Raw genomic sequence first — 27,998 nt, 5'->3', positions numbered from 1 at the left:
TTCTCTTTTAAAACCTTTTTTTTATTGAAATTGCTACTATCCTTTTACAAAATCTAGCAAATCTCCAAAATAAGTCAAATAAAGTGTCGTTTTTTGCTTAAGAATACATACATCTTATGAAATGTAAATATACAGACGCGATTTTTTGCTTAAACCTAAAGAATTCTGCCTACAAACTAGTAATGGAAAAAAAAAAGTCCATAGATTTACAATTTCTACTCTTCGTAATTCATTTTCAACGAACTTCATTCGTTCCCTTCTGCGGCTTCAAAGTCATTTGCATTTGCACTTGCAACCTCTCTGCAATTGCCGTTGTCGCTGTTCGCTGGATGTGGATTGCATCCAAGCTAGGCACAGATCTTGCCCTGCTGCTGGCTCTGCAGCTGCTGCTGCTTCTTCTCGCGCTCCCGGCGACGCAGCTTCTTGCGCCGGCGGTCGATTATCGCCAATTCGCCCTTGATGGTGTTGTAGGCCTTGCGCAGGTCCTGGATCTGCTTGCGCAGGATCGTGATGCACTCGTCCGAGCTAAGCGAAGGATCTAAGGTAGGAAGAGAGCAATAAGAGAAGGAATAGATAGCAGGCACTTCGAGGTAAACTCACCCAGCTCCACGAGGAAGTTGTACGGACATGGACGCACTCCGGACTGGTTGCCGGACTGGATTCCCTGCTGCAGCTGCGCCTGCTGCTGCATGAGCTGATGTTGCTGCTGTTGCTGGGCGTTGTCCTGCGGCAACAGTTGCTGGCGGGCACTCTGCCGCTGCTGTTGCTGCTGCTGCTGTTGTCCCACCGTTGGCGCTATATTATCCGAATTGTCGTCGGTATCGGAGCCAGCTGGAAAAGTCAAGATGCCATTAGAATACTAGTTAATGAGGTTGGAAGAGGGCTCCTCGTACCTGTGGTGGCTGTCGTCTTCTGGCTGCGCATCCCGGACACCTGGCGTCGCCTCTTGGTCAACGACTGCAGCTGAGCGGTCACGGCTGCCGCCGCCTGGGCGCTCATCGGCAGCGGTTTCCGGGTGCGCTTGCGCTTGTTCAGCGCCCCTAGGCCGCCCGAATCCTCGTGCTCGAGCTCGTGCTCGGCATTCTTTTTCGTTTCCTCGCCGCTCTCATCCTGGCTGGCAGAGTCTGGCGAACTGTTGGGCGCCGAGGGATTCACCTCTCCCGTCTTGGCCGCCTGCTGCTGCTGCTGCCCGGCTTGCAATTGTTGATGCTGCTGCTGCTGTTGGATGGCGGAAATGGCTCCGGGTGGCGGTGTTTCCGGCGGCAGAGGCGTTATGCCCACAATGGCCAGGGACAAGCCCGCGGCGGGGGGCAGCTGCTCAGAGCCACCGTAATTGGGCGCCGGGCTGCCCGGTATGGTTTCCTCGCAGAGCAAGTTGATGGACTCGTTGTGCGGATCGCTGATCAGGGGCGAGCTGGCCGCCGGTGCCACGACATTGTACAGCTCCTTGCTCACGGCGTGCATCACAAAGGGTCGCGCCACCACCGGGGAGCTGCTGTTGGGGGCTTCGGCGATGTCAGCATCTATTATGTAGCTGGCAGGGATGTCAGACGCAACTTGAAGCACACTGGCCGGCTGCTGCTGTTGGGGGAAGGTGGAGATGACCGTGGGTGCTCCTCCGGCCGCTGCTATTACGCCTCCGGCAGCTGCCACGCCTCCCGTCACCGCCGCTCCGCCCACTCCCGTGTAGGCCTTCAGCAGTAGTCCCCCTACTTCTCCCACCTTCGGTGCGGTCAGGTACGCCTTGGGCGAGATCAGGACGGGCGCGGGCGAGCTCGGCGTGGAGCCGGGACTGTGACGCATCACGGCGGCGGTGGAGGCCACCATCAGGGCAGGCGTTGCCACCACCACAGAGGCGGGGATCTCGGGCAGCACGATGGGGATGCCAAAACTGCTCATGCTCTTCGCCTGACCCACCTCTTCCTGCTGCTGGAGCTTGGCCAGCGGAGGGGGCTGAGTCACCGCCGTGAGCTTTCCAGCAAAGGAACTGCCCTCCGATGGCTTGAGCGGAATGGGAGCTTGGATTCCGGGAAGGGCCTTGCCACCTACTTCCAATTTTACGGGGGCGGAGACCGGGGGCGTGGGAGTGCTGCTGCTGGTGCCCTCAGTTTCGGCTGTAGCCGCCGTCACCATGGTGGCCGTGGTGGTCTGACCTTCCTCCTGTCCGGATCCCGGGCTCTTCTGTTCGCCAGTCGTCGTGGTGGTGGTGTGCTCCTCCGCAATCACATCCTCGATGACCAGGCGCTGCTCGGAGTCGGTGCTGTCCATGGATTCGTCCGAGAATCCGGCTCCGGCGGTGACGGTGGAGTTCGGCGTGTGGGCGGTGGGCGGTGTTCCCGCCGTGGAGCTGGCCAGCGAGAGGGCTCCACCCACCGGCGTCTTCCGCTGCTGAATGGCGCACTCCAGCTTCTGTATGGTCTCGCTCAGTTCGCTGTTCTTGGCCGGAAGCGAGGACTCCAGAATGGACTTGGTCTCCGGACTGCTGGTCGCCGGACCGGGTCTATAGAGTTCACCCAGGAGCGGACCTGTTTGTATCTTGAGTGGCTCGCTCAGCAGCTTAAGGGTGTCCAGCTTGATGGCACTGCTGCTTAGGTCCAGCTTGGCTGGCGGGCTGGCCACCACCACCTCGTCGCTGGTCGGAGTCTTAGCGACGGCCTCCACCGGCGGCTTGCTCTTGCTGTTCTCCACCTCCTCCTTCTTCTGACTGATGGCCTTCAGCACCTTGTCCGCTATGGAGCTGGTCTTCTGCTCGTAGCTGCCGGCATCCAGGTCAAAGGGTCCTGCTGCCCCGGCCAGCAGGATCTTCACGTTCTCCAGCTTCTCCAGCTTGTTGTCCTTGGACTCGCCGGAACTGTAGCCGCTGCCCTCGTTGGAGGTGCTCAGCTCGAACACGTTCCTGGTCTCGATGAAGGGACTGCCCACAATGTGGGGAGCGGGCGGCTGCTTGCTGGACTGGGTGACCTGGGGCGGAGTGCTCAGCTTGGGCGAGGCCAGCACTGGGTTGGCTCCGGTGGGCGGTGTGCTGGGACAGCTAGGGGCGGCCGGCACAGCAGTGGGCGTGGGCGTAATCACTGGTGTCACTGGGGCAGGCAACGCTGCACTCGCCGGCGCAGGCGGTGGCCCAGGCGTTGTAGGTGGCTGAAGTGCGTCCGTGAGGACTCTAGTGGTTTCCTGGACGGTCTGTGCCAATTCCTCATTCAGGGCGGTGATGTTGAGATTAAAACTGGGTGACTTCCTCAGGGCATCGAAGGGCGTGGCATGATGCGGCGCCAGCTGGCTGGGAGGAGCGGAGGACAGCAGGGAGTGGCCACCCGATGTGGTGGGCGTACCCACAGCGGATCCAACGGCTGCTCCTGCGGCTGCCGGTGGCGTGTGCATCTTCACTGGATTGGACGTGGAAGGAGTCACTTGTCCCGCGGGCTGTAGCACCTTTAAAGTGGGAGGCGTCAGCGGCTGGGCCTTCGCTTCCACCGGCTGCTGCACTTGTTCCTTGTCCAGCTTATAGATTTTCGGCTTTTCCAGGCCCAAGGCCGACTCTTTCAGTGGAGATCCTCGCTTCTTCAGCTTTGGCGCGGTCAGTGCGGAGGTCATGGCACCGTAGCCACGATCGTGGCCAGCGGGAGGCAGCTGGTGCTGCTCCAGACTCTGATGCATGGCGCAGGCCTTGATTGCCAGCTTCCTGGCCGCCGAGCTGACCACCGCTGGTGCTGCAGAAGGGGCACTTGCTGGGCCCGCTGATCCTGATCCGGAGGCTCCTGGTGTTGGCATCACTGCTGTGATCACCGAGGCAGCTCCTGCCCCCACAACTGCTCCCGCTGCGGCGGCTCCAGCGGTCACAGCTCCGCCCACTGAGGCCATCGGCGAGATGCGCTTCTCGAACTCAAAGGGCTCCGTGTCTTTAAACTCGTACACATCCGAGGAAAGCAGCTTTCGCATGCTTAGTCCCGATCCCGCAGCTCCACTGCTTCCACTGCTGCTGTACTTCGACTCCTTGGCGACGCTGGAGGAGCTGAGTGGCGTGGCACTGCCTGGCTGGGATGCCGCTGCTGCGGCTGAAGTTCCCGGCACAGTGCCACTGCTGATCTCCAGCTTACTCATGTCCGGCAGGGATCGAGTGGCTGAACTGGAGCTCGCCGCGGATCCAGTCGAGCAGAAGGAACTGGACGATGAGGAAGACGACGAGGGCGAGCAAGCTGCCGGTAGTTCCACTTTCAAACTGGCCACCGGTTCGGCAAACTTCTTGGACTCCTGACTTGCCAGCAAAGAGCTGGCTGCAGGGGCTCCTGCTCCGGCAGATTGCTTCTTAAGCAGCTCTGCCTTTTTGGGCACATGCTGCTCCGCTGCCTTCTTTCCGCCAATGGTCAGGGGTTTCTCCACAATCACAGATGTGTACTTGGCCGTGGAAGAGCTGGCACCGGATGTGGTATTTCCGAATCTAGCTGGCGCTATCAGTGCGGTGGGTTTGATGTCCGCCCCCGACAGGAAGGGCTTGCTCTTGGTGTTCTCCTCCTTGGGCTCCGTTTTGGGTTTTATTTTCAGTGGCTCCTCTTTGACGGACAGCTCCCGTTTGGACACTTGCTCGTGATGTAATTTGGAGGGAGTGGCGTGTGGCTCCTTCTTGCCAGCTCCTGCTGCCTTCGGCTGCTTGCGGTAGTCGGAGGACTGCGAGTCCTCGTCCACATAGGACTCGGTTTCCGAGGACAGCTCCGTGGAGCTGCTCTTTGCCGAGGACTCTAGCTTGGGCTCCTTTTTGATGTCCTGCAGGACGGGCTCAACAGAGGACTCTTTCTTCGTCACATCCTTGCGCTCCTCGTTGGTCACGGCGTTCGCCAAAAGCTTCGGCTGAAATCCCTTTAGCTCCGAGCGAATCTCGCTGAGATCATAGTCGCGTCCCTTGGCGGAAGCGGCGCCACTGCTCATGGCGCGATTGCCCCCAGCCCGGGATCCCCGCACAGAGGTGGCCTGCTGTTGCTGCTGCTTCGAGGGAGCAGCTCTTGTCGCCGCCGGTTCGTCCTCCTCCTCCTCCTCATCCTCCTCGGAATCATCGCTGGGACGGGGAGCCGGCGCCGTCGAGGAGGCCCTGCTGCTCACGCGCCCCTTTCCCGGCGGCTGGGCCTTGCCCGTCTGCGGTTTCTCCTTGGCACTCTGTCGCTTTGGACGCCGCACTGGTTCATCGGAGTCCGAATCCGATTCGGAGGCCATCGAGGCATCGGAAACGCGACGTGAAATGGTGGCTCCTAGTGCGATGCGCGTCGGGCGCTTCTTCATCTGCTGCTGCAGTTGTGGCTGCGAGGCAGCTGGGGACTTGGTGCGACCGGAATGGGCCACCACCGATGAGGGTGTGGTGGAGCGCGGTGGCATGGAGTCGCTGCGTCCCCGTCCCCGCTTGGCTCCTCCCGTCGTTGGGGTCTTCACAACAGTGGACAGCAGCGAGGGTGTGGAACTGGATCCGCCCAGAGATCCAGGGGGAGCTCCGGGTCCAGAGGAATTTCCAGCTGAGGGTGGTATTTTGGAGCCACCATCCTTGCCCGACTGATGCTTATCCGTTACGCCCGGCGGAAGAGAACCCTGTCCCGAAAGGGAGCCACCTCCTCCGCCGCCTCCACTACCGCTGTTCGCACTGCTGGTGCTTATGGTGCGGGTTTTCTGCTTGGAGCCCTTGGTCAGGTTCTCGGCAATCCTCTCGCGCGGCACCCACTCATCGTAGCGATTGTTCCAGCCGGTGTAGTGGACCAGGTACATCGGCACTCCCCGCTGGACACTGATCTCGATGACCTTGGCCTCGTATGTGCTGCCATGCGAGCTGGGCGACTTCTTCTCGTGGTAGTTCACCTTCAGTTTGTCCCCGATCCCCACCACAAAGTCGCCCGTGTCGATCTTCTCCACGCTAATCTTCTCCTTCTTGCGCTTCCCGCTGCCCGCTTGCTTCTCCTCCTTATCCTTCTCCTTCTCCTTCTCTTTGTCCTTATCCTTGTCCTTATCTTTGTCCTTATCCTTGTCCTTATCCTTGTCCTTGTCCTTATCCTTATCCTTGTCTTTATCCTTTTCCTTGTCCTTGTCCTTGTCCTTCTCTTTATCCCGATCCGCTTGCTTGCTCCGCTGGTGCTTCTCCTTCTTGGTGGACGCCGGCTGGGCGGCTGCAGCTGGAGCGGATGTGCTTGCAGCGGTTGGAGGCGGTGCAGTGACTGAAAGAAGAAAGGGGTAGTCGTCATTGGGGTTGCTTATTTAAATTCTGGGAAGAGCTATTTAATAATCCCCATTTCCAACTATATTTTATTCAAATCGAGATGGGCAGAAGGTAGGATTTTTGGTAACCCTAATATGATATGATCTGCGACCCCGATATCTTAATAGTATAATTTGCAGAAAGACGAAAGCGACCCAAAGGTATCTTTTTTTCTTTTTAATTTTTTAGCCATTGTACTGATGTGAGTCATTTTAAAATTATTGAAAACTGTATTAGTTTATTATAAAGGCCAAGTTATGGTATATAATTTGATTTTGTCATTGTACGAGGATAAATACATAAATTTCTTACAAAACTGTCAAAACTTTATCTTCACAATCAGTATTTAAACATGAAGTGTAACTTTAGGATGAATTATTATGAATGATAACTTAAGAAACAGCACAGAAACAATCACCCGAAGCAATTAATATTTATTTACACAAGCTTTTGCGCATTTTTGTATTTTATTTATAAACATTTCTGAGATATCTTGGTTCGAAAGAGATGGTAAGATGCTACGGAAGTATACAACTTACGAGAATAATAAATTAAACAACATAAAAGCATTATCTGCAAATATTACTATAGAGTATTGTAAAAAGCTTCCCAGTTGAAAAGAGAGGACTAGTTTATTAATTAGCATTTCCCCCAAAAGAGACCAAGCAAAAGTTCAAAATGAACAGGTGGTTATAAATTGAAAATGGTATTTATAAAGTATCTATACAACCACTAACATTTTTCCTCCTGCTTATTTTTGTTATCTATAATCATTTCAACATAATACCTCTAATTCGAAAGAGAAAGAAATATATTTCCTTCCCTTATCAAATATACAAATATGTATGTATCAGGCACACAAAAAAAACAAAGCAACAAGTGCTTTTGTCAGAGCTTTTTATCTACGGAATTGAGTTTTTTAACGAGCTTAGTTCCTTTATTAACTTGCATATTTAGTTAATTACTCTTGACCGACTGTTTTTGTGGCGGTATCGATACTTGTATCGATACTTGCGGTTGTTATTGCCGGCGTGAGAGTACTTCGTGCGTGGTTACATAAAAGGAAAACAGAAGAAAGCCAAAGTTTTTATACCCTACCAATAAGTGATATCAACTTTGTCCACTTTTTCGGTTAAGATAAAACTATTTTCCCGACAGTATTCCGATATTTATTCTAGCTCAGCTACGAAAACACCATTCTTATAACAAACAACTACTAAAATAATATCCCCCACAAAAGAGGAAAACTTAAAAAAGAGTTGGTTTGAAAATCGCATTAAAATCTTTAGGTGTCCCAAATGTTTTTGAAATGTAACGAAATAGGTTTTTTTGAATTTGCAGTTTTTTGTTGTTTTTCTGATTTTAGGATACAAATAATTATTAAATTACTTAAGAGTAATACACTTTTGACCAAAACGAATGTAACTCGTACTGGAGTATTCAAGAAATCTGAACAAATTATTGATGGTTTTGAAAAAGTCTGAGAAACTTCCCAGAATTTCTGAAGATTTTGGTACGTTTCCTTTTTTTCATGTTTAGAACTACATTTTGCAATGCCATTACTTCGGTTGGTTTGAAAGTTTAAAATTGTCTGTGAGTTAAGTTTGAAGAACTTAATGAACTTTTTTAGTGGAACAGGCTTCTGGACAAAATGATAGTACTCTCTATTAGGGTATTAAAAACAAACCCAAACAGAGTTGTCGAGTGAAAAAAATATCGAATCGGGGATATGGTCTGTTATGTTGTCAACAAACAGGCGGTAAACACCCGAATTAGCGCTTTCTAAGATTGCTTATCAATTAAACCAACGCTGATTTGGGGGCAGAGGCTGCAGGGGCCAATGTCGCCAGTGGACAAATACAAGACATATCACTTGGGGGCCGCATAAATCAACAAAATCAGATTCGCCGGAGCAGCAAGAAGCAGAGCAGAGGAGCTTGAGATTGGTTTGGACTTATTTCGAAACGAGTGTTTTCCCGGCGACAGCGGAGTTCTCGGTTACATAATCATGCGCTTGCTGAGGCGCAGCTGGGCGGGATTGCTCTACCAGAGGCGGCACCAGCATCACCGGCGTTTCCTAGTGACCACCAGTGGAAGGAGCAATGGGGACCGGGAGGAGCAGCAACATAAGTGGAGTTCCCCGGGCAGCAGACCGGAGCAAATGCTCTATGCCGCCTTTTGGGCAGGTGGCCTAACACTAGGCTTCCACTGGCTGACCAACAGGCACCACCATGTCCTGCTCGAGGAGCAGAAGGGCCCCACCGAGGAGGAGCAGGAGGCACTGGCCCGACTCTGGCACGTGACCCTCAGAAAGGAACTGCCCACCTACAGGGCCGACCAAGTGGAGCCGCACAACTGCCCCGAGAATCGCATTTGGGTCACCTACGGCCTGGGCGTCTACGACGTCACGGACTTTGCCGAGAATCACCCGGGTGGCGATAAGATTCTGATGGCTGCCGGCAGTGCCATTGATCCCTTCTGGGCCATCTACCAGCAGCACAACACGCTGGAGGTTCTGGAGCTGCTGGAGGGCTTCCGCATTGGCAATCTAGAGGGTGAACTGGTGACCAGCGTGGACGATGAGCTGGGCTCGCCCTGGTCGCAAGAGCCGCAGCGCCACGCCCTGCTCAAGCCCGCCTCAAAGAGGCCCTTCAACGCGGAGCCACCCATTGGCCTGCTGGCCGAGCAGTTCTACACGCCCAACGAGCTGTTCTATGTGCGCAACCACCTGCCAGTGCCGGTGATCAGTCCCGAGGACTACGAGTTGGAGATCGATGGTGGAGGTGGTGGCGTCGGCGGGAAGGAGCAGACCCTTACGCTGGAGGGGATCAAGGCCCTGCCCAAACACTCGGTGACGGCGGCCATCATGTGCGGCGGCAATCGGCGCTCCGAGATGACCAAAGTCAAGGCTGTAAAGGGTGAGTCTGTTTGCGCACATCTCTCTGACTTTTCCATAAACCTCATCGCCATTTATCGGCAGGCCTTTCGTGGGGCGCCGGTGCCGTGGGCAATGCCAAGTGGTCGGGAGCCCGACTCTGCGACGTCCTCAAGCAGCAGGGCGTGCAACCGGACGAGGCCAAGCACGTGATCTTCGAAGGCGCCGACCTGGATCCCACTTCCCACCCATACGGGGCATCCATACCGCTCTCCAAAGCTCTGGATCCTCGGGGAGATGTCATCCTGGCCTACGAGATGAACGACGAGCCGCTGAGCCGAGATCACGGCTATCCCATCCGGGTTATAGTACCCGGCACAGTGGGCGCCCGCAATGTGAAGTGGCTGACGCGAATTGTAGTGGCGGATCAGGAGTCGGACTCGCACTGGCAGCAGAACGACTACAAGGGCTTCAGCCCCAGCACGGACTGGGACACGGTGGACTTCGGCAAGTCCGAGGCCATCCAGGCCATGCCGGTAACCTCGGCCATCTGCACGCCCCAGCCGGGATCGAGGGTGAAAGTGGACGACGACGAGGGACACATCACGGTGAGGGGCTATGCGTGGAGCGGGGGCGGCAGGAAGATAGTGCGGGTGGACCTCACCAATGACGAGGGTCTGAGCTGGCACGTGGCCGAACTGGAGCAGGAGGACATACCCGATGGCAGGCACTACGGCTGGTCCCTGTGGACCGCTCGCCTGCCCATTTCCGAGGCCCAAAGGAAGGCCGGAGACGTGGAGATCTGGGCCAAGGCCGTCGACTCGGCTTACAATGTGCAGCCGGAGAAGTTCGAGCACATCTGGAATCTACGCGGTGTTTTGGCCAATGCCTATCACAAGGTCAAAGTGAAGATTGTCTGAAGAAATAACTTAAATATTATGGAGGAGCATGAAGGTTTCTGTCTAGAAACATGGGATTTAAGGATTGTTCATACACAAATAAAGAATCGATTTCTGTCAACACAGGCACAAGTGTTTTTCCTGATCCCAATTAACCCTGACCTTATTTGCCGATTGTTTTCACTTACCCGATGGCGAGGCATCTCGACTGCGCTGCATCTCCGTGGAATTGGCCTTGCTTGAGGCAGAGGCACTGCTGCCCGAACTGATGTTGGTCTCCTTCTCCATGCTGTGCCTGGTCGAAGCGGCTGCAGCAGCCGCTGCCTTGATCTTGGCCAGCGGCAGATCTGATTCGGCATCTTTGTTGCTTCCAGCAGTGGCAATGGGAGCAGAACTTCCAGAAGTGGCTGAGGATGAGCTAGCCAGCGTGGAAGGTGCTCCCGCAGTGGCTGGTGTGGCTGCAGACCCGCTGGCTCCCGATCCGCCGGCAGCTGACGCAGCCGAAGTGCTCGGTCCTGCGGTGGACTTCTCCTCGTACTTCTCCACCATACTCTTGACCTTGCCCTGCTGACTGCTGGCCGCTGAGCCCTTCCTTTGTTTCTTGGGCGGTTCCACCACCACGCTAGACTCGCTGGTGTTGCCCGACTCCTCGGCGGCGGATTGCGAGGCAGTGGATACAGCTCTCGGCGGGGCAGCAGAGGCCGCCGCTGCTGCTGCTGCAGAGGTCGAAGTTGAAGCCACCGCATTGGTCTGATTGGGCTGGGCCAGTTTGCTGATGGTTTCCGTCTTCTGGGTCTCCATGGGCTTGGGCGAGGCCACCGAGTTGGCACGCACCAGGCTTCGGCCCTTGCTGCGGTTGGAGTTGCGCGAGGTCATCAGCATGGAGCATCCCAACTTGCGGTGGAAATCGCCGTATGGCTGCAGGAACTTCTTGTACGCCTGCTTCACCAGATTCATCACGCTAACCGTGCAGGGCGTAAAGCCCAGCCGCATGGCGATTAGCTTCCACTGGTTCTGCGAGGTGACGCGGTTGTAGCCACCTCGCTTTTGCACCGCCCGAAAAAGGCGGTACAGATCCACGTCCCGGCTTTGGATGGAGGGCACTTTGTTCAGCGGCGTGCCCCGGTCGTCCATGTATTTGTACAGCTGGGCCACAAACCTATCCTTCTCTTCGTGCGGCTCGTCGTCGGAGGAGTCCGAGTCTATCTCGCCCTCGTCATCGCTGGAGATGTTCGAGAGGCCGAACAGCGAGTCTCTGTCCCAGTGGGCCGGCAGGATGCTACTGTCCAGGAACTCGAGTGCCGCCTGCACAGCAGGCACATCTTGTTTGCTAGCCACTTCGCGGGTGAACTCGGTGGCCTCCTTTTTGGGCACCGTATAGTAGCGGCCGTCCTTGAACGAGCGCACCAGGTACTCGTCCTTAACACGGATGCGCACGGTGGCCTGGATGGGAAAGAAATATTGAAATCAGGTCTGTGTTTCATTGATGCCATCCCGAGTAGACTTACCTGTGCTGTGGGCGCCACCACCAGAGCCGGGAACCACTTCTCCTTGTCCTTCTTCTTGGACTCTGTCTCCACGCACACCACTTTGCCGATGTTCTCCTCCTTCTCGTTGACCACCTCCTTGGCGTCACTTTCGTCGTCGTCGTCGGAGCTGTCCTCGTTAAGGTGCCCGCGCCGCCTGCCCCTGCGTCCGCCCACCACGGGATTGCCAAAGTGCTCCGGATGGGTCAGGGGCAACTGGTCCAGCGTCTCGCTCTCGTTGAAGTGACGGCCGCTCTTCAGGCACAGGGCTGTCCGCCTCAGCGTGGTGATGTCCCCGTCGTCGAAGACCACCGTGTACTGCGAGCAGTCCTGGATCTTGGTGATGGTGGCCTCCACGATCTCCTTGCGATCCGGATGGCGCACCTCCATCACGGCACCCACGCGCAGTTGGCCCGTCGGCGCCTTGATGGCGTCATCTGAGACGATGCCGGAGCCCAGTCCCTGTTTGTAGGCCACCTTCAACTTGATGTTGCGCACCACCTTGCTGACTTTTGCCTCGCAGAAGGCGCCCTTGTACTTGGCACTCACCTCCGTGCCCACGGGCAGCAATGGCGGGTCGTCCATTTGCTGGAAAATAGGGTAAGGGTTTAGGTTTAGTTAACAGTTGCCGATATGGAGTGGTCCTTTTTCAGTTTTGCTAGAGCGAATGGTAAGTTTTCCATTCTTTTAATCACCTTCATCTTGTTGCGTTGATTTTATTAATTTTAATATGATGTGATAGCTCCGTGTTAAGCTAACTACTCCAGAAAACTCATACAAATAAGATTTAAAATTTCAATGGATTTTTGAGAAATATATTTCAAATCGGACATTTGTGCCAATGGCTACTGGGATTAGGCTACCTACATATGTACATATGTTTATCAAAATAAAATATTTCGTTTAATCACTAGTTAATAGGAATCTTATAGCCGTTACATTCCAAGAATCCTACCCAAAAAAAACGGGATATCAATTAAATTACGTGCAGTTGTGTCATTTCCAATGTTTTGTTTTGGTTCCGCCCACTCACCTGCATCTTAATCTCGATGTTCCTGTGTTGCAGGTTCAAGTGCAAAGATCACTCTCACTTTTTCCAGCTGGACATCCTGTCCTGCCGCCGATTCAATCCCTGTTCTCGGGCTTTCTATGCGTTTGTTTATTAACTGGACTGCAGCGATGCCGCTTCTTCTTCTTCCAGCGCTGCTGTACCACCACCCACAAGGTGGACGTTCCGTTTTCCTTTCCACGTCGCCGTACGCAGGATGCACTGCAGCAGTTCTAATAATCTGGTGGGCCTGGTCTCAGTTTTGCGTAACGCTGCACATTGGGCAGATGGGTGTCCTTGAAATCGCAGCAATTCCAATAAAACTCCTTTAGTTTACGTTTTTTGGCGCATGAAATTTTCGCTAGAGGTGGACGACTGTCGATAACGTGGAAGTTATCGGTGGGCGGAATGTTTTGGCCAGAGTAACCGTATTCGCAGTAAGGAAAAATACCATCTTACAGTATGACTCCTAGATGGCTTTATCAAAAATAATTGAGACTACAAAATTAATTTAACGGACTTTCAAATCACTTTTGCTGCTGGTCTTATATAAAGAAATATTATTTATTTTGAAAAGAAATAGGGTTTCAATACATGACTCATAGCTAGCGCTATTAAAAATAATTGAGACTACAAAATTCACACGTTGCTGCTGGTCTTAAATAAAGATATTTTTATTTTGAAAAAGGAAGATTTTCGATACATGTGTCATAGATGGCGCTATCAAAAATAATTGAGACTTCAACATTTAGTTAACGGACTTTCAAATCACACTCGCAGCTGGTCTTAAATAAAGATATTTTATTTATTTTGAAGAGAAATAGATTTTCAATAAACATTTCGATATAAGTCATTCTATTCTAATTTGTAAAAATATTTATTTTTTGTGTATTTTTACATCTTTGATTTACAACATTTTAATAATAATTTATATAAGTATAAGGTTTTATTCCCCAAACTTCCAAATCTGTACCCCAACAATCTTTATCAGCAAGTATTCTTGCATTAAACCAAGTACTGTCAATAAAAACACATTAAAGTAGTTTAATAATTCAATACTTTGTTTGTATTTTATTTTACGTAAACTTAGGGCTAACATTTTATACAAAAAAAATGGTTACGCACAAATGAAGTACGGCAAATTGTTGGACAGCATTAAATTTGTGGACAATTATTCTTTGATGATTTAAAACTTAAAGAAGCAGAAATGAACAAATGTGTACAATGCCGCGACAAAGTAGAAGGCGCTTAAAAAGTAACATAAACAATTTAATAAAAATTAATAAACTGGCGTTGCACAGAAATCTCTTGAAAATATGTTTAAAAGTACACTTTTATTTTGGATTTTAAGAAACATTGTGAAGCGATAGCAAATCTTCAGAGACTTCTGTGAAACCCCTCAACGTTTTCTTTGTGCCGCAGATGCAAGGGAAAAATACTGTGAGTTAGTTTTAAGGGGACAATAGTTATAGCCTAGGTTTAATCAATAACTATAAATATTATAAAGTACATGGGCAACACGCTTAGTGCAATTCTTGGGTAGTTTTTTGTATCAGTACTCGGGAATTCCCCTCTAGGAAGCTGGCGTTTCTCCTTCGTACTCCTCGCTGTCCCAATAGCCCTCAAACACTGTACAGGGTGGTGTTATCGGGGTCCACCTGTACGGCCTGGACAATAAAGCGTTTGCGGTCCAAGGCATTGATGGGTGCGGCTGGCTAATGAGGAAAAATTAAAAACCATTAATTAACCAGTTAATTCAGATGAAAATATATATCATTAAGCGGGAAATCGGGAAGGGCGCAATCGAAATATTTGTGTTTTTAGTTTGCAGAGAAGGTTAGACATGCAGATATAAGAATTAATAATTCTTTGCGGGTTCAATAAACATTTAAGCACGACAAGTACTCACACAATGCAACTCCCTTCTCCCTTTTTTTGCCTCAACTCAGCTATATGTTACATTGTTTTTCTTTTGTATCCGTAACCAATCGCTTAACAAAAGTAGCTAATTTTAAGTTTTTAGTTTCGAGAAAGGTAATTTAACAATATCACAAAAAGTTAGGTTTTCAATCGAATAAATTTATGTGTGGTGTATGCTTTATTTTGTGGACTCTACGAATAATACTCGACATTTTTTATCTAAAATGAAACACAAAAGAAACAGAAGTAAAAACATATGAAAAGTGATAGGACGAAGACAAACTTAAATTAGGTGGAAGAAATAAAGTGTGGATTGGATTGTTTAGTTTAGTCCATAAGCCTCCAGCAGTTGGTCAAACAAATAAGTTGTACAAACAGACTGAGTTAGATTCAAACACTTGCATCAATAAAAACAAAACAGAGTAACTTGATAATCCTGATAGCACAAGTGTTAAAGTTGCCTATAAAAATGTAAATATGCTAAAAACCAATAATAAGTCTATATTTACCAAATTTTAGAAATTTATTCAGTCATTTAACTATATTAACAGATGACTTCTACATCAAAATAATGGTGAAATTTTAGAAAATGTTATTAAATACATAAAATAATACAAATACATTCAAATATCAAGGGTTGGTTTTGTATTACTATCAGTAATCTGTTGATCAAGACTGATTAACCCCTATATAAAAAACAAAGACTAAGTTGTCATTATTTTCTGGTAAACTTTTATACCAACGACTTATTTAGATTTAGTGTATTCTTGGATAATGTCATTATAAATATTTGGTACAGCTAATGGAACAGAACAAAAAATCAAATTGTAAGTATTGATATGATGTTTTAGTTTAGAAAATAATACTTTTGGGAAGGAAACTAACTAAATTAATTGATATATATTTAATGTATTGAACATGTAATATATATAAAAAGGACAAATCGAAATGGAATTATAAATATTTTACTCTCTTCATGAGGAAATTAGATAATCCAAATATATACATACTTACAAGGCTTCTTAAAGCACCATTTTTATAAACTATTCTAATCTAACAAATGGGTTCTACAATTCTACCAACAATTATTCTTATGAATCGCCAAAGCAATTGTCAAAAAAAAGATAAGTACTATTCCATAAATACGCTAGGAACTTGTGCTGCCTAGCTGGTAGTGTGTGGAGAAAAGCTTAAGCTAGAGAGCCACCACCAGGAACGAACCGCAAACCAACCAAGGACGAGCACAACCGATTCCCCGACCAGACCAGACCAGTTCGAAACCAATGCCTGCCCATGGAACCTCAGGGGAGTGGAGGTGGAGGTGGAGTCCTATCGGGAGCCACTCACGTCGGTGCACTTGCACAGCGTCTCATCGAAGACGGTGCCGGTGGTGCAGCTCTGGTTGTAGCGGCACACGCAGGTGCAGTTGTCGTCCACCCAGTACTTGCTCTCGGCCTGCTCCAGGCACTTGTCCCTGGCGTCCGTGTTGTGGCACTCGCAGCGGCACAGATCCTTGCGATACGACTGGTACACATTGCAGTCCTCCTCCTTCGTGCGGCAATCGCAGCGGCACTGCGTGTGCTGCTCCACGGTGATGATGGTGAGCGGCCGCCGTCCGCTGGTCGCAGTCCGGTCCACCTTCCGCACGCGCAGCTGCACCTGCTCCACATCCGTCGGCTGGCAGGAGAGCAGCGTGGAGGCGCAGCAGCCGTTGCACAGGTTGATCCGCGTGCAGCTGGGCGAGTAGTAGAAGTTCGCCTCGTCCTCCGCCGGCGGCTTCAGCTCCACGATCGTCGGTTGCGGTGAGCAGCTCGCCGGCGTCGCGTTCCTCACGGTGGCTGAAGAAAAACACAACGAAATCAGTTTAAATATGTATAATAGAGATGATTTAAACACAATCAAAGTGCTAAGGAATTCGCGTTTACTGTTTCGTTTTAAATGCAAAGACTAATTACTCTGAAAAATATGCAACAGAAATGATTCATAAAAATTAATAAAACTTATTTAAAATTTAAAAATTGTTTTTAAAGTTGGTGCATTGGCCTACAATTAAGGATTAAGGATTCGCTGTTGCAACTTTGTTGATTTGTATAGGTTAAAGATATAAATATAAAATTTTCATGGGCCACGAACATATTTTCTAACTATTCTAATCTTTTAAATACTTGCAAATCTCTTACATTTTGAGATGCTGCGCTTAAAGTTTTCTGCAAAAAAGAAAAATAGAAGGAAAAATAATTAATTAATATATTTAATATTTCTTGTTTCCGTACAACTTACCTTTGGAGGATGGAATCTCGCCGGACACATCGTAATCGGTGGTCACGTTGGTCAACTCAGCAGACACTTCCACTGGAAGCTGTTAATCAAATTGAACATGGATTAGCTCGAACCAAAACATTCATTTCAACTTAGTCATAGGCTACTCTACTCCACATACGGATCGAATTCCCCCCCGAATTCCGTGGCAAAACGAACGTCAACTGCATAGAAATGGTTTGAATAAATAAGTGTACATATATCAACACCATCGTGCGTCACCTAGGTATTTTAGCGGTATACGAAAATGATTTGGTTATCCCATTCCGAGCGGAAGAGGAGCAAGTGGATTGTGCCCGCGTGCCGAGTTCTCGGCGCCGTCGATTTGGTTTTGGCCAATTTGCACGTAGATGTGACGGTAGCCACATGTCCATGTTCTGGCCATGATTCATTAGCGACATTTGCGACTCAAAGCCGTTAATTGTTCAATCTGGGGAATCAGGGGTATAGTAACAGCAACAGCTGCGTCACAAAACGGAGAAAGTTCAAGGGCAAATGACAAACGATCGCCGAGGAAATGGCATATTTTAACTCCAGTGATTATAATCATCACAAAGAAAGAAACTGAGGTGTATTATAACCTGTCTGTAACTTATGAACGCGTATAAAAGTTTTTGAACCAACAGTCTTGATTTTGACGAACTTCAAAAGATTAGCAGTTCGTAAAAAAATGTTTCAATATCAAATTGAAAGAAAATATGTAGATTTGCGGTCTCATAATCGTTGTTTCGCTAATATTTGGAGCTGAATAACAATCTTATATTGCCAAAAGAGTAATTATATTTCAAATTAAAGTGCAACTGTTTGTTTTCACATTTCGTTAGACAAATTTAATTAAAAAAAGAAACAATAGATTCCCCCTCATAATTCCCTATAGAAAGCTTAATTCCATTTCTCCAAACGCCATGTGCTTCTCAACTGATAAACGTAATCTGGACAATTTTTCTGTTCCAGGAAGCAAATCGCATTTCTGTGAAATAACAATTGGCCCAACACTAATTGCCATCCGGTATCGGATCCCTTATTGTTTCGACTTCTGTGTAGCTATTTGCCGAGTGCCCACAAAGCGATCCCCCACTTGTTTACCCAGCCAATACGACTCCATCGCAATGCCGAAACCCTTCCACCGCATATGTAGCTTTCTTCGCCGGCGAAGGAAATCATTTTTATTTACCTTGGCACTGACGCAAACAAAACTTCTGGTGGGGAATGGGGATAGAAAGTGCTGGATGCGGAGGGCGGTGAGTAACGCCCAATTAAAAACGTAGTGCGAATTATTTGTTTTGGAATCAAGGCGAACACCGCTATCAATGCCAAAGACGCAGACAGAAGCACAAAAAAGGCATTCACTGGGAGAAAATAATTGCTACTATATTCGTGGTCTAAGAATGGACCACGAAAGTTAATTGAAATAATCTTTATAATTGTTATTTATCCATAACAAAAATGTCTCCAAGGGATCTTGATATGTTCAGAAGGACTAATTTGCAATCAAAGGTGGAATTATTCTACACTAGAAATTAATGTATGAGCTGTCCCCGTTTTCTTGGCCTCAAATTAAATGCAAGTATGTATATACTTCTATTTTTTCGATTCCACTTTTTTCGCTACGTGAGAGGCTGAGACAACGGCGCCACTGTCCACGAATTGCTCCCGATCTTGGGTGGGGGCCGGGGTCTGGGGTCTGGGTTCTGGGGTCTGGGATTGGGGTCTGGGATCGGGCTACGAGTTGGGGTTGTGCAGTGAGACTGCGCCTTATCAAACTGCAAACAAAACAACGGCGATGATGCTGACCCAAATATGCAATGTCTCTAGGCGGCACAGTGGCGCCATCTGGATGCTGCATAAGATGGGATCGCGCCAGAAATTATAGGTATTATTTGGTAAATAAAAGACAAACTTTAAAAGGCTTTTCTCCAAAGATCGAAAATTTGAAAATGAATAGTAGTTGAAACAAGGTACCTTTTTAAAACATTGCGTTAGTAACCAATCAAATTTTAAAAGGAACTAAAGGTAGTTAATTTTTATTTTTAAGCTTTAGTGTTTGCTATTATTAATATATTTTTTAAGGAACCTTTTTTTTATTTTTCTCTTTCAAAATGTATTTTATTATTTAACTAATGCTCAGACTCATCACCCTATTATTGAAATTAATAACTGCATCTCATTTTTTGTACAAATCTTTCGTCCCAGAAAATAAGTTGACTATTGGCTTCAAGTATCTGAGGCAGTATCGTAAGATCGACCAAAGGCAACTATCTCCTCTTACCGTCACTGGTTTTCCGGCTGCGGCGGCCGCTCCTTGACAGCAGCTGCCCTCCACTGCATCCGGCGTCGTACTCGGGTCGTCCGCCTGGCGGAGCAGGCGCACCTTGGTCTGCGAGGAGGAGGAGGAGGTGGAGGAGGCAGCGTAGAAGAAGCGCTGCGACGGGAGCCTATTGGCTGAGGATGCGTGTGCCACGCCCACTGCTCTGCCAACGATCAGGAGGAGGAGCAGCAGCGGCAGGACGAGCAGGGGCTGCTGCACAGGTTCGTGGATTCGGGATCGGGACATGGTCAAGCGGTTCTCTATAAACTGACTCCCAATTACACAAAATGTCACAGAATTGGTTTACAATCTGAAAAGAAAGAAAAAAACATTAGGAATTTGCTAATTTCTTTTTTTAATTAAAAATCTATTATTCTTTGAGTTATATGTACAATTAAATATTAAGATAAGAAAAATATTTTTTCTCGGAATACATAGATTTTAACGAGAACACAATATTGTGAGTTTTTTTTTCTATATTCTGGGAATAACTTTTTAACTTTGTACTTATTCATCGGCATCATGTTTAAAATCATTTTTTGTTTTCGGAAAAAAGTCATAGATAAAATGGAACACACGAATTTCCAACTATCAAAATTTCACAGAATTATAAGATTAATGATTGTTCATTAAATTCTTCATCAAGCAGTGTGTTATCAAAAGCGGAAGTTACAATTTGCGGATGTGAACATAAAGTTGGTAAATGAGAAATTATCAGGTATATATGTTTGCATTTTTGATAATAAAACCGAAAAACTAAAATCAAAATATATTTATTTTTAGGAAATTCTTTTAAGAATTGAATAATTCAAAAAGCAGGCATACTCTTGTGAAGGCTTCGGACCCTTTAGAACTCCAAAAGCATTTCAATGTTTTTTTCGAGCGTTAAAAAAGTGTGAAAAAGTATCTTTTATCAAGACTCCCTCCGAATGATTTACGACTTGAGTTGATTTACAGGGCGATTTGGGAAAACGTCAGTGTCAGAGATCTGTATTGTTTTCCTAGGCTTTCATCTTATTTGTGCTGTGGTTAATTTGCTTTTCTTCTTCTGGTTTCTCGATTTACAATGTCAATTCTTTGAGCTGAGAAAACAGGCGGGCGTAGGTGTGGGTGTGCACAGGTGGAGGTGACAGGTGGGCGGGCACGTTTACCATTCGAATTGGGGTCAGATCGGTTATGAATGCGATGTTGACCAACGAGGCAACAAAACTCTTTATGGCTAACTTGACATTGATACAAAAAGTCTTATCATAAGCATACACCGCCCGAGGGTACCAAATGGTGCGTCAGGCATATCAATGAGACAATCAGTCCGCCGACTGCATGACAATACAGCCGTAAGGACAGGAAGCCACACGTTAGTCATGATCAACTAGATAAACACCCCTTTGGGCACTATCAAAACCATACAAATATACCTATAAAATAAGTCAACAATGTAACTTGGCTAATAGTCATTTAACAAATTTTTAAAACAAAGAATACAACTTATTACAACTTGAGACTATACAATCTTAAGGGCTCATAAATTTAAAGTTAAGAGGAAGCCATGTCTAATTCTGTAATGATTTGTGGGCCATTAAATGACTAGTTCAAAATTAAATAAAAAATTCGCATTAATAAAGCTTGGTATAATCAAGAAATGAATCATAAATATCGCGTGAATTCTATAAACTTATCATAAGTCTATTAAAAATGTGTGCCAAAATGCCCCACTTTTCAAAATGTTTACACGGTATTAAACAATGCACTGCCACTGCCACATTTGGCTATGAATGAAAAGCGTTTGTTCGCCGGTTGTTTGCCCGTTTCTTTTATAATGGCCATGCCCTGACTCATAAATCAGACACAATTGTGGCCATTAACGCCCACCAAGCCGGCAAAAGGCGACAGGATTCTTGTGTAATCGGCGACAATCAAGGAGTTTCGAGTGGGTATTCTTTGGGCGAAGACTTTGGCCAATTTCCTGTCTGCATTCAATATGCCTTTGGTATTTCATTTTGTATGCAGAATGCGTACGAAGTTTAATATTTCCTGCACATATGGGAGTAAACTTCAGTTACTGATTATGCACTTGAAACAAAACTCATACTAATTACACGAAAATTGTTATGAGATCATATTATTTAAGCAGAAAATTCGCGTTTTGGTTATTTAGATTAGCATAAACATATTGAAATAGAGGCGAGTCATTCTCAACTGAAGAATTCGCGGATATTATCTCAACTTGAAACATAAAAGTCAGTCCTAGAAAAAGAGATTGTTTCAAACCTTACATATATTATTATTTATGGAAAAACTTATTTCGTATTAAAATGCTAGCTTTTAATTCATGAAATCTTTGATCAAACGGTTAAATTTTTAATCTGAGTGCAGGCTCCAATGTGGCTGTGGCATTTAATTTATTTTGTTATTTGTTTTTATTCTTTTCATTCTCTGCTGTTCTTATTCTTTTTTGCGTACTGCTTAAACATGAAAATTCTTATTATAGGTCAGTTCGCGTTTCCCTTTCAGCTGCTCAATTTGTTGTTGGGCCGTCGATAACGGAACGCACGCCTAGCGCTAGTGATAGGCCCCAGTAACTGTTGTGGCAGATATAGAATAGCTTCGGCTACTACTGGTCAAGGCGCTTTATCAGCTTAGTAAAAACGCAGCAGCGTTTTGCAATTCATTCATTCATGCAAAACAAAAAATAGAAGATCAGGAAGCAGAGGAAAAGTAAACATAGGAATCGTGCTCCCCCATTGAGCAGAAAATAAAAAGACTGGCGATGCAAGGAAAGAAAGGTCTGATTGCGGATCAGAAGGTTAGCAAACCCTGGTTGCAAGTTAAAGTTAAGGACAAAGAAACTAAAGTCCTGGTGTGAATAATGCTAAATCGGGGTCACCAGGTACTATTATTTTCGAATTTAGGCTTCCCAAGGCTTCTTTTTGAAGCCTATTTTATTGTAAATAATAATAACAAATATTAAAAGAAAAAAAAACAAAAATTTCATTAAAAACTTGTCTTAATATATAAGTTAAATCAATTGAGCTAAAGAATTCGCGGTCTATAACATGATATTAAATATTAAGTGTTGCAAATAAATTGTAAATTGATATTAATTTCTTTCTGTGCTTTAAGGGTACCCAAAGAAAAGTAAAGAGAGTGGAGCAAACAACAACACAGGAAGGGAGATAGCAGAAAGAGGGGGAGAAAGAGGGAAAGATCGGATGGTGTTAAAAATAGCTTTAAGCTCGCCTTGTAACGGGACCCGAGGAGTTTGCGCTGGTTTTTAATTTATGTAAGATTCTGCACTTGTGTTTTAGGTGTAATGAGTATAAATACGTATTGAGCAGACAAGTGTTTATTTGTTGGGTGCAATCAACACACACCCACACTCACGTCTGCTATCATTGTGTTCCTTTCTGTTATTGTTTTTTCCCCATTTTTCTTGCCTCTTTTTAACAGTTAAGCAAATGCCGATTGATATGACAGACCAACAGTTGTTATTGTTTCTTTTATTGTTATTATTACGTATTTCTCCCACTGTTTGGCTCTCTATCTCTCTATCTTTCTCTCTGTTGCCAGGTGTCACGCACACCTGTGTGATTCATCTTGACATTCCTTTGCCTTCCTGTTGTTGTTGCTGCTCTCAGTTTTGGTTTTTTTTTTGGCGCCTGCTGCACAAGCTTAAATGCAAAATAACAGATGTAGACTTAACAGAGGGAGATTTGGGGATTTTGGCTAATTACCCTATTCATAAGTCTATTTCCCTAAGTACGCTAAATTAAATCGTTCAAATTTCGACAGGATACTCAACAATAGGATATTGATTCTGCCGATATCACATTACATGTTTAGTCAGTTAAAGTATCTTAAAAATATCATAAATTGTAAAAAGAAACTTGCGAATACATTAATAAAGCAGAGTTTTCAAGCAGCTTATAAAATATTGTTATTTCAGGATCGGTGGCAAGTGCTTCTGTTAAGCTAGCGATTACATAACCTGTCATATCGAAGGTCTCTTTAACCCGCTTATCAGTGTCTGTTGCTACTTAAGCATTTCGTCAGCCAATATAGTACAGATCGATAGAAAGAGACAGGGACAGAGGGAGGAACAGAGAGAGCGCGAGACATTAACTGCGTACAGATTACAAAATTCAGCACGTTTTAAAATTATAAATACTTATTGCGAAAGCGACAGGTTTTTGTTACTACCCTTTCTGATTGTTTGTAATATCCATTTCGAATTGAACAGAAAGGGTATCTTAATTTTTTTAAAAGCAAACCAATGTTATTAATCGAAAAATAAATATAACAAAATAATCTAATAAAAGGTCCTGATAAATATATTGATTTAGGAGTCATTTAAAACCAAATTTCATCTTACTCTAAAAGAATTAAGTTTCATAAAAATAAGTTATTCAGGACATGTTCATGACTTCTGGTTAAATCCGCACAAAAAAAAGAACACTATTATTTAAACTATTATGTTTTGAAGCACGCATATTAGGTATCACACTGTCTATAGAACTGCCCTAAATTATCTTAATTTAGCTTGTGCAGGTGTCAGCGGGTTTTATTCTTCCAGTTCCGAAGCATTGTTATCCGATGCGTCACACAAATATATCGATAAAGATATGAAAAATAAATTCAAGGAAGAAAAAGCGAGAGTCGCAAGGAATCATCTCGGGATTTAGATCTCCACTTGGGCGGTCCTCAATTATACGAAGGGAGTGCCTCGACCGGGCAATTGCTCCCTGCAAAAGAATTCCAAAACAAAAGAAAAACTCGAGCGCTAATGATAAGCCTGCTGAGAGGGGCGGCGACGGTGGCGGGGGCGTGGCAGATCAGGAAAGAGGCCCAGAGCTTGTCTCCTCGTCTGGCCATTCGCTCAGGCAAATCAATTACAATATAGACATGATAATAATTCCACTGCATCCATGGAATGATGTTGATGGGTAGCATCACAACAAACAACAGAAGGCTAAACTTGGGGCGACAGGAGGGCAATGGGTTCTACAAGATAAATTATGGATTTGAGGCTCCCCAAAGAGATCGGTTAACAGAGCCGTCTGGAATGCGAGTTAAAGATTAACTGATTTCAACTTTCAGTAGCAGGAAATATATACAAAATGTTTACGAAATATAAGCCGACAACCTTATTGCAATATTTACTTTATCTACTTCTAAAGGTAACACATAGTCAAGTTTCTGACAAAGGTGAAAATAAAAATTCAAAACAATGAGCCACATTTTTAAAAATAATATTGCATTTTCCACCAATATGAACTTATCTCATATTAATTAAATCACATTGGTTTTTATTCAGGCAAAGTAAAAAACAAGTTAATGAACTGTTTGGAATGTGAGTTTAAGATTAACCGACTTACAATTTCAATGAGTCATTTGTTTCAAATTTATTTTCAAATTGTACTGGAAAAATGTAAACTTGATCGGGCCAGTATTGATCTACATGTTATTTATTTAAATGAAAACTATAAATTTAATTGCCATTTCAATCCAGTCTACTTTTAGTTATACCCTTTAATATATACCTTTAATATATAGTTTATATATAACACGTTCTGATTTGATAATTGTAGAGAAATTTATAGAGCTTGCCGTCGTACGTGATTGCTTTGCAAAACAAAACCTGGTATAATTGTTTATATAATATTCCAATATTAGGTTTAGATCTGACTTTTCCGAAAAAGTTTTATAATCAATAGTGTTGAAAAAATACAGAATACACACATCTTTCATTTCAGCACAACATAATTCCTAAAATCATAAATCTACACAATATAATGTGAATATTGTATATTAAGCAAGTTTAATAATTGAACAAAACAAGGAATGCGTTTAATAGGTCAATATATTGCTGAACCTTATTAGCGATAGACCATTATTCTTTGGCCATAAACAATTTGATATATTGTAATGTAAGCTAGATTCACTTGCATTAATTACCGAACGCAATAATGATTCAGAAATCCCCATCCCGCACGCGATTTGACGTATTTTGATTTGAATATCGATTAAAGCCAGGCTTAGACTTTGTATTGTATCTGTAGAGGGAACTCAAGCGCAACCATTTTCACGGGGGGTTTTCCACAGTCCCACTGAAATAACTCAACAGTCACATCAAAAAACGTTAATTGCAATTGTACTTTTTTTTTTTTTTTGCATTTGTTAATGATAAAACTTTGTTCTGGTTTTGGTCGAAAGCTATTCAAAACAAAATAACAAGAGGCTATGCGCTATAGAGAGCTTTTTAAAGGCCCGGCTTCAATGGGACAGAAGTGGAAAAACATATAAACAATAACAAAAAGCTGTTTTAGTTTAAATGTTAGCCGAACTTGAGGGTCGCTGGCTTGTTCGTTTTTGATACTTATTTGTGTTTATTGCACGCGTTTAAATAATTTAACAAAAAAAAACTTACTGTATGCAAACACGGCTTGAAAATCAAGAAATCACTTAACAAAATTCTGAATATATTTATACAGGGATCACCAGCACACAAATCAGTTAATACGCAACGGAAAAACAAGAAAAAAAAATAAATGCACGGATTAATGTTTTGTATTTTGTGATAAATATTTGAGCGCGACGGCGACGAGAGCGGTATATGTAGTGTTAACTTCGCGGAGATCGGCCGAACTGCGATCCAGGCACCAGCAAGTTCCGTTCAAAACTGTCGTGTGGTCGGTGTGGGCCAAGTTACTGTGCCCCTATCACAATCACGATCCCAAATAACAACAGCAGTAGCGATCGCCGTAGCTCCACGCTCTCCCGCTCTCCGCTATGCTCACCGCTCTCCCGATCTGGGGCTGCTGTGGGCCCGGATCAGCTGCTAGCTAACAGCGGCTGTACGTGATTAAATCCACTGTTAACACGTGGGGCTTGTGTTCCCGACCTTTCTATACCCTATCAGATATGTTAATAAAATAGGTTTTAGGAAAAATCTCTTACAGGGCACATATGTATATTCCACATACTACCATCAGAAATATCCATTGGGTTCTATAAATTTTACTAGCTTAGTTTTAATTCCTTTGTGCATATGAACCTTTCCAATTTCTTATTTTTCCCGATTTTTCTATACCTTCTTGTAGATTAATATTCAAGTGTATTCCTAAGTAGAATTGAAATGAAATATTAAATCTATTATTTACCATAGATTTAGACTTAGTTAAATATTAATTTTTAAATGCATATAAAACCCTTTCAATTTTACCATTCATGATCAGAGAAATTCGTATTGCTTCAAAAACAGATCAATTCCTAATCAATTTTATATTCTTAATCCATTTTTTTCCGATATGATGTCTTTCCCTGTATATTATCAGTCATCTTAAATTAGTATTTTTTAGAGGATCTTTCAAACTTTACCTAATTTTAGATCTTTCTTTGAGAGATTGAGGTATATAAAATGTTGATTTTGTTCTTAACGTAACTTTAACTCTATAAGGTTGGCAGTTATAGAATCGAAGATACCTTTAATGTCCGCCCGAGTGTCTGACCTTTTGATGCTCCTAAGGATGCTTCTCGTTGACGTGCCGCTCTAGATCGATGGCCCGAAAGAAGGGCCACAGGCAGAGCTGACAGACGAAGTTGCCGTGACCGTGGCCCCGGTCCGTGGTCATGTGCTGGGTGAGGTGACACCTCTGGGCGAAGCCCTTGCCGCAGGTCGGACACACGTGTGGGCGGTGGGCCAGGTGCCGGCTATTTACGTGCTTCTTCAGATGATCGGCGGTGGCAAAGTCCGCCCGGCAAACGTCGCAGACATGACCGCGCAACAGCACGTGGACTCGCTGCAGGTGGGACCGCAGGGCTTCACGGCTGCCATGGCTCTTTCCGCAGTAGCAGCAGTCCAGGGGATTGCGCTCGTGAACCTGCTCCAGGTGCCTCACCAGGCCCAAGCTTCCCGAAAACCCGTTGGCGCAGAAGGGACACACAAAGACGCTCGGCTTGGTGGCATCCGCAATGCACGACTCCTTGTCCAGGTCCATGGGCCACCCAAAGGTGAGGTCGTCGTCCCAGTCGATGCTGGGTAGGATGTCCTCGATGTTCTCCTCCAGCATCTCCAGGTCTTCGGTATCGTCGACCAGGCTGCCTGCAACGATTGTATTGTATTGTATTACAATTTAGTACATATGTATATTCTTGTGCTTCATGATCGAGTTTTTAAACCCAAACCATTGAGAAATTAAGTTTAAATATTTATGTACATATGTCATCTTTGATATAAACATAAGTGTGGCTATATTCCACATACTATTGCCTTGACCGACCTGTTTCGCTGGCCGTGGACTCCAGGGAGCACAGGCGGTGCACCTCCTCGGCGTGCTCCTGCAGCTCCCGCATCCCGCTGAAGGTCTTCACGTCGTTGCAGTTGTCGGCGCACATGGCGCAGTAGAAGAGCGACTGCTCGCCGTGCCAGCTGATCACATGGCGGTACAGGAAGGTGGCGGAGGCGTACCGCTTGGCGCACTGCAGGCAGAGGAACTGTCCGTCCGCGTGCTTCCGCTCCCGGTGCCGCTCCAGCCGCGATTCCTCGCCGTAGAGCGTTAGGCAGTGCCGGCAGATGAACAGGCGCCTCAACTTGGCCTCACACTGCTGCTCGTGCCGCTTGGTGGCCAGATGACGCGGGAATCCCGCCAAGCAGACGCCGCAGTGGTAGATCCGCTTCTGTCCCGCCTTCTTGGCCGCCAGCCGCAGGGCTCCGCGGTTGCCAGATCCAGACGGCTTCGGGCGGATGGCGGCCGGTTCCATGGCAAGCACAAATTATTCAATTTAATTTAAATTGAATTTACCAAAACAAACTCAACTCGCTGTTTATCGATATCAGGTGGTAAGGGGAAAAATACCAAAATGCAAATATTCGGCACC

At 45.9% G+C, this 27,998-nt stretch overlaps 4 protein-coding genes across 4 annotated transcripts; 1 reads left to right on the top strand and 3 right to left on the bottom strand.

Moving 5' to 3' along the window:
• Positions 1-12,966, bottom strand: LOC108049882 (nascent polypeptide-associated complex subunit alpha, muscle-specific form). Its single transcript, XM_017131266.2, has 6 exons — positions 12,560-12,966; positions 11,509-12,114; positions 10,189-11,443; positions 894-6,185; positions 601-831; positions 1-538 (listed from the first exon to the last, which is right to left on the bottom strand). Exons 1-6 carry the CDS (start codon positions 12,563-12,565, stop codon positions 348-350), a joined length of 7,581 nt encoding a protein of 2,526 aa, XP_016986755.1. The 5' UTR covers positions 12,566-12,966; the 3' UTR covers positions 1-347.
• On the top strand, positions 7,938-10,125 carry LOC108049884 (sulfite oxidase, mitochondrial). The gene is made up of 2 exons (XM_017131267.1): positions 7,938-9,144; positions 9,207-10,125. The coding sequence occupies exons 1-2, from the start codon at positions 8,235-8,237 to the stop codon at positions 10,019-10,021; spliced, it is 1,725 nt and encodes a 574-aa protein (XP_016986756.1). The 5' UTR covers positions 7,938-8,234; the 3' UTR covers positions 10,022-10,125.
• Positions 12,967-13,614: 648 nt separating the features above from the next.
• Positions 13,615-19,367, bottom strand: LOC108049869 (vascular endothelial growth factor C). Its single transcript, XM_017131245.2, has 5 exons — positions 19,083-19,367; positions 16,775-16,853; positions 16,675-16,701; positions 15,842-16,332; positions 13,615-14,289 (listed from the first exon to the last, which is right to left on the bottom strand). The coding sequence occupies exons 1-5, from the start codon at positions 19,365-19,367 to the stop codon at positions 14,197-14,199; spliced, it is 975 nt and encodes a 324-aa protein (XP_016986734.1). The 3' UTR covers positions 13,615-14,196.
• Positions 19,331-27,947, bottom strand: LOC108049868 (zinc finger protein 358). The gene is made up of 3 exons (XM_017131244.1): positions 27,401-27,947; positions 26,630-27,222; positions 19,331-19,431 (listed from the first exon to the last, which is right to left on the bottom strand). Exons 1-2 carry the CDS (start codon positions 27,879-27,881, stop codon positions 26,642-26,644), a joined length of 1,062 nt encoding a protein of 353 aa, XP_016986733.1. The 5' UTR covers positions 27,882-27,947; the 3' UTR covers positions 19,331-19,431; positions 26,630-26,641.
• Positions 27,948-27,998: the final 51 nt, after the last annotated feature.

Source organism: Drosophila rhopaloa, unplaced genomic scaffold (genome assembly GCF_018152115.1).
Source record: "Drosophila rhopaloa isolate 14029-0021.01 unplaced genomic scaffold, ASM1815211v1 contig_3, whole genome shotgun sequence".
Taxonomy (NCBI): Eukaryota; Metazoa; Arthropoda; class Insecta; order Diptera; family Drosophilidae; genus Drosophila; species Drosophila rhopaloa.
The sequence above is the reverse complement of the archived record's forward strand: the minus strand, read 5'-3'. Positions and strand labels throughout refer to the sequence as shown.

Coding starts and splice junctions, on each gene's coding strand:
- LOC108049868 (XM_017131244.1), bottom strand. CDS start 27,881: ATGGAACCGGCCGCCATCCGCCCGAAGCCGTCTGGATCTGGCAACCGC. Junction 27,223..27,400: donor GTCCACGGCCAGCGAAACAG/GTCGGTCAAGGC, acceptor CAATCGTTGCAG/GCAGCCTGGTCGACGATACC.
- LOC108049884 (XM_017131267.1), top strand. CDS start 8,235: ATGCGCTTGCTGAGGCGCAGCTGGGCGGGATTGCTCTACCAGAGGCGG. Junction 9,145..9,206: donor CAAAGTCAAGGCTGTAAAGG/GTGAGTCTGTTT, acceptor ATTTATCGGCAG/GCCTTTCGTGGGGCGCCGGT.
- LOC108049882 (XM_017131266.2), bottom strand. Junction 832..893: donor GAAGACGACAGCCACCACAG/GTACGAGGAGCC, acceptor TGACTTTTCCAG/CTGGCTCCGATACCGACGAC. Junction 539..600: donor CAACTTCCTCGTGGAGCTGG/GTGAGTTTACCT, acceptor TTCCTACCTTAG/ATCCTTCGCTTAGCTCGGAC.
- LOC108049869 (XM_017131245.2), bottom strand. CDS start 19,367: ATGTCCCGATCCCGAATCCACGAACCTGTGCAGCAGCCCCTGCTCGTC. Junction 16,854..19,082: donor CAGCCGGAAAACCAGTGACG/GTAAGAGGAGAT, acceptor TTTGATTAACAG/CTTCCAGTGGAAGTGTCTGC. Junction 16,333..16,674: donor TAAGCGCAGCATCTCAAAAT/GTAAGAGATTTG, acceptor GTTTTTCTTCAG/CCACCGTGAGGAACGCGACG.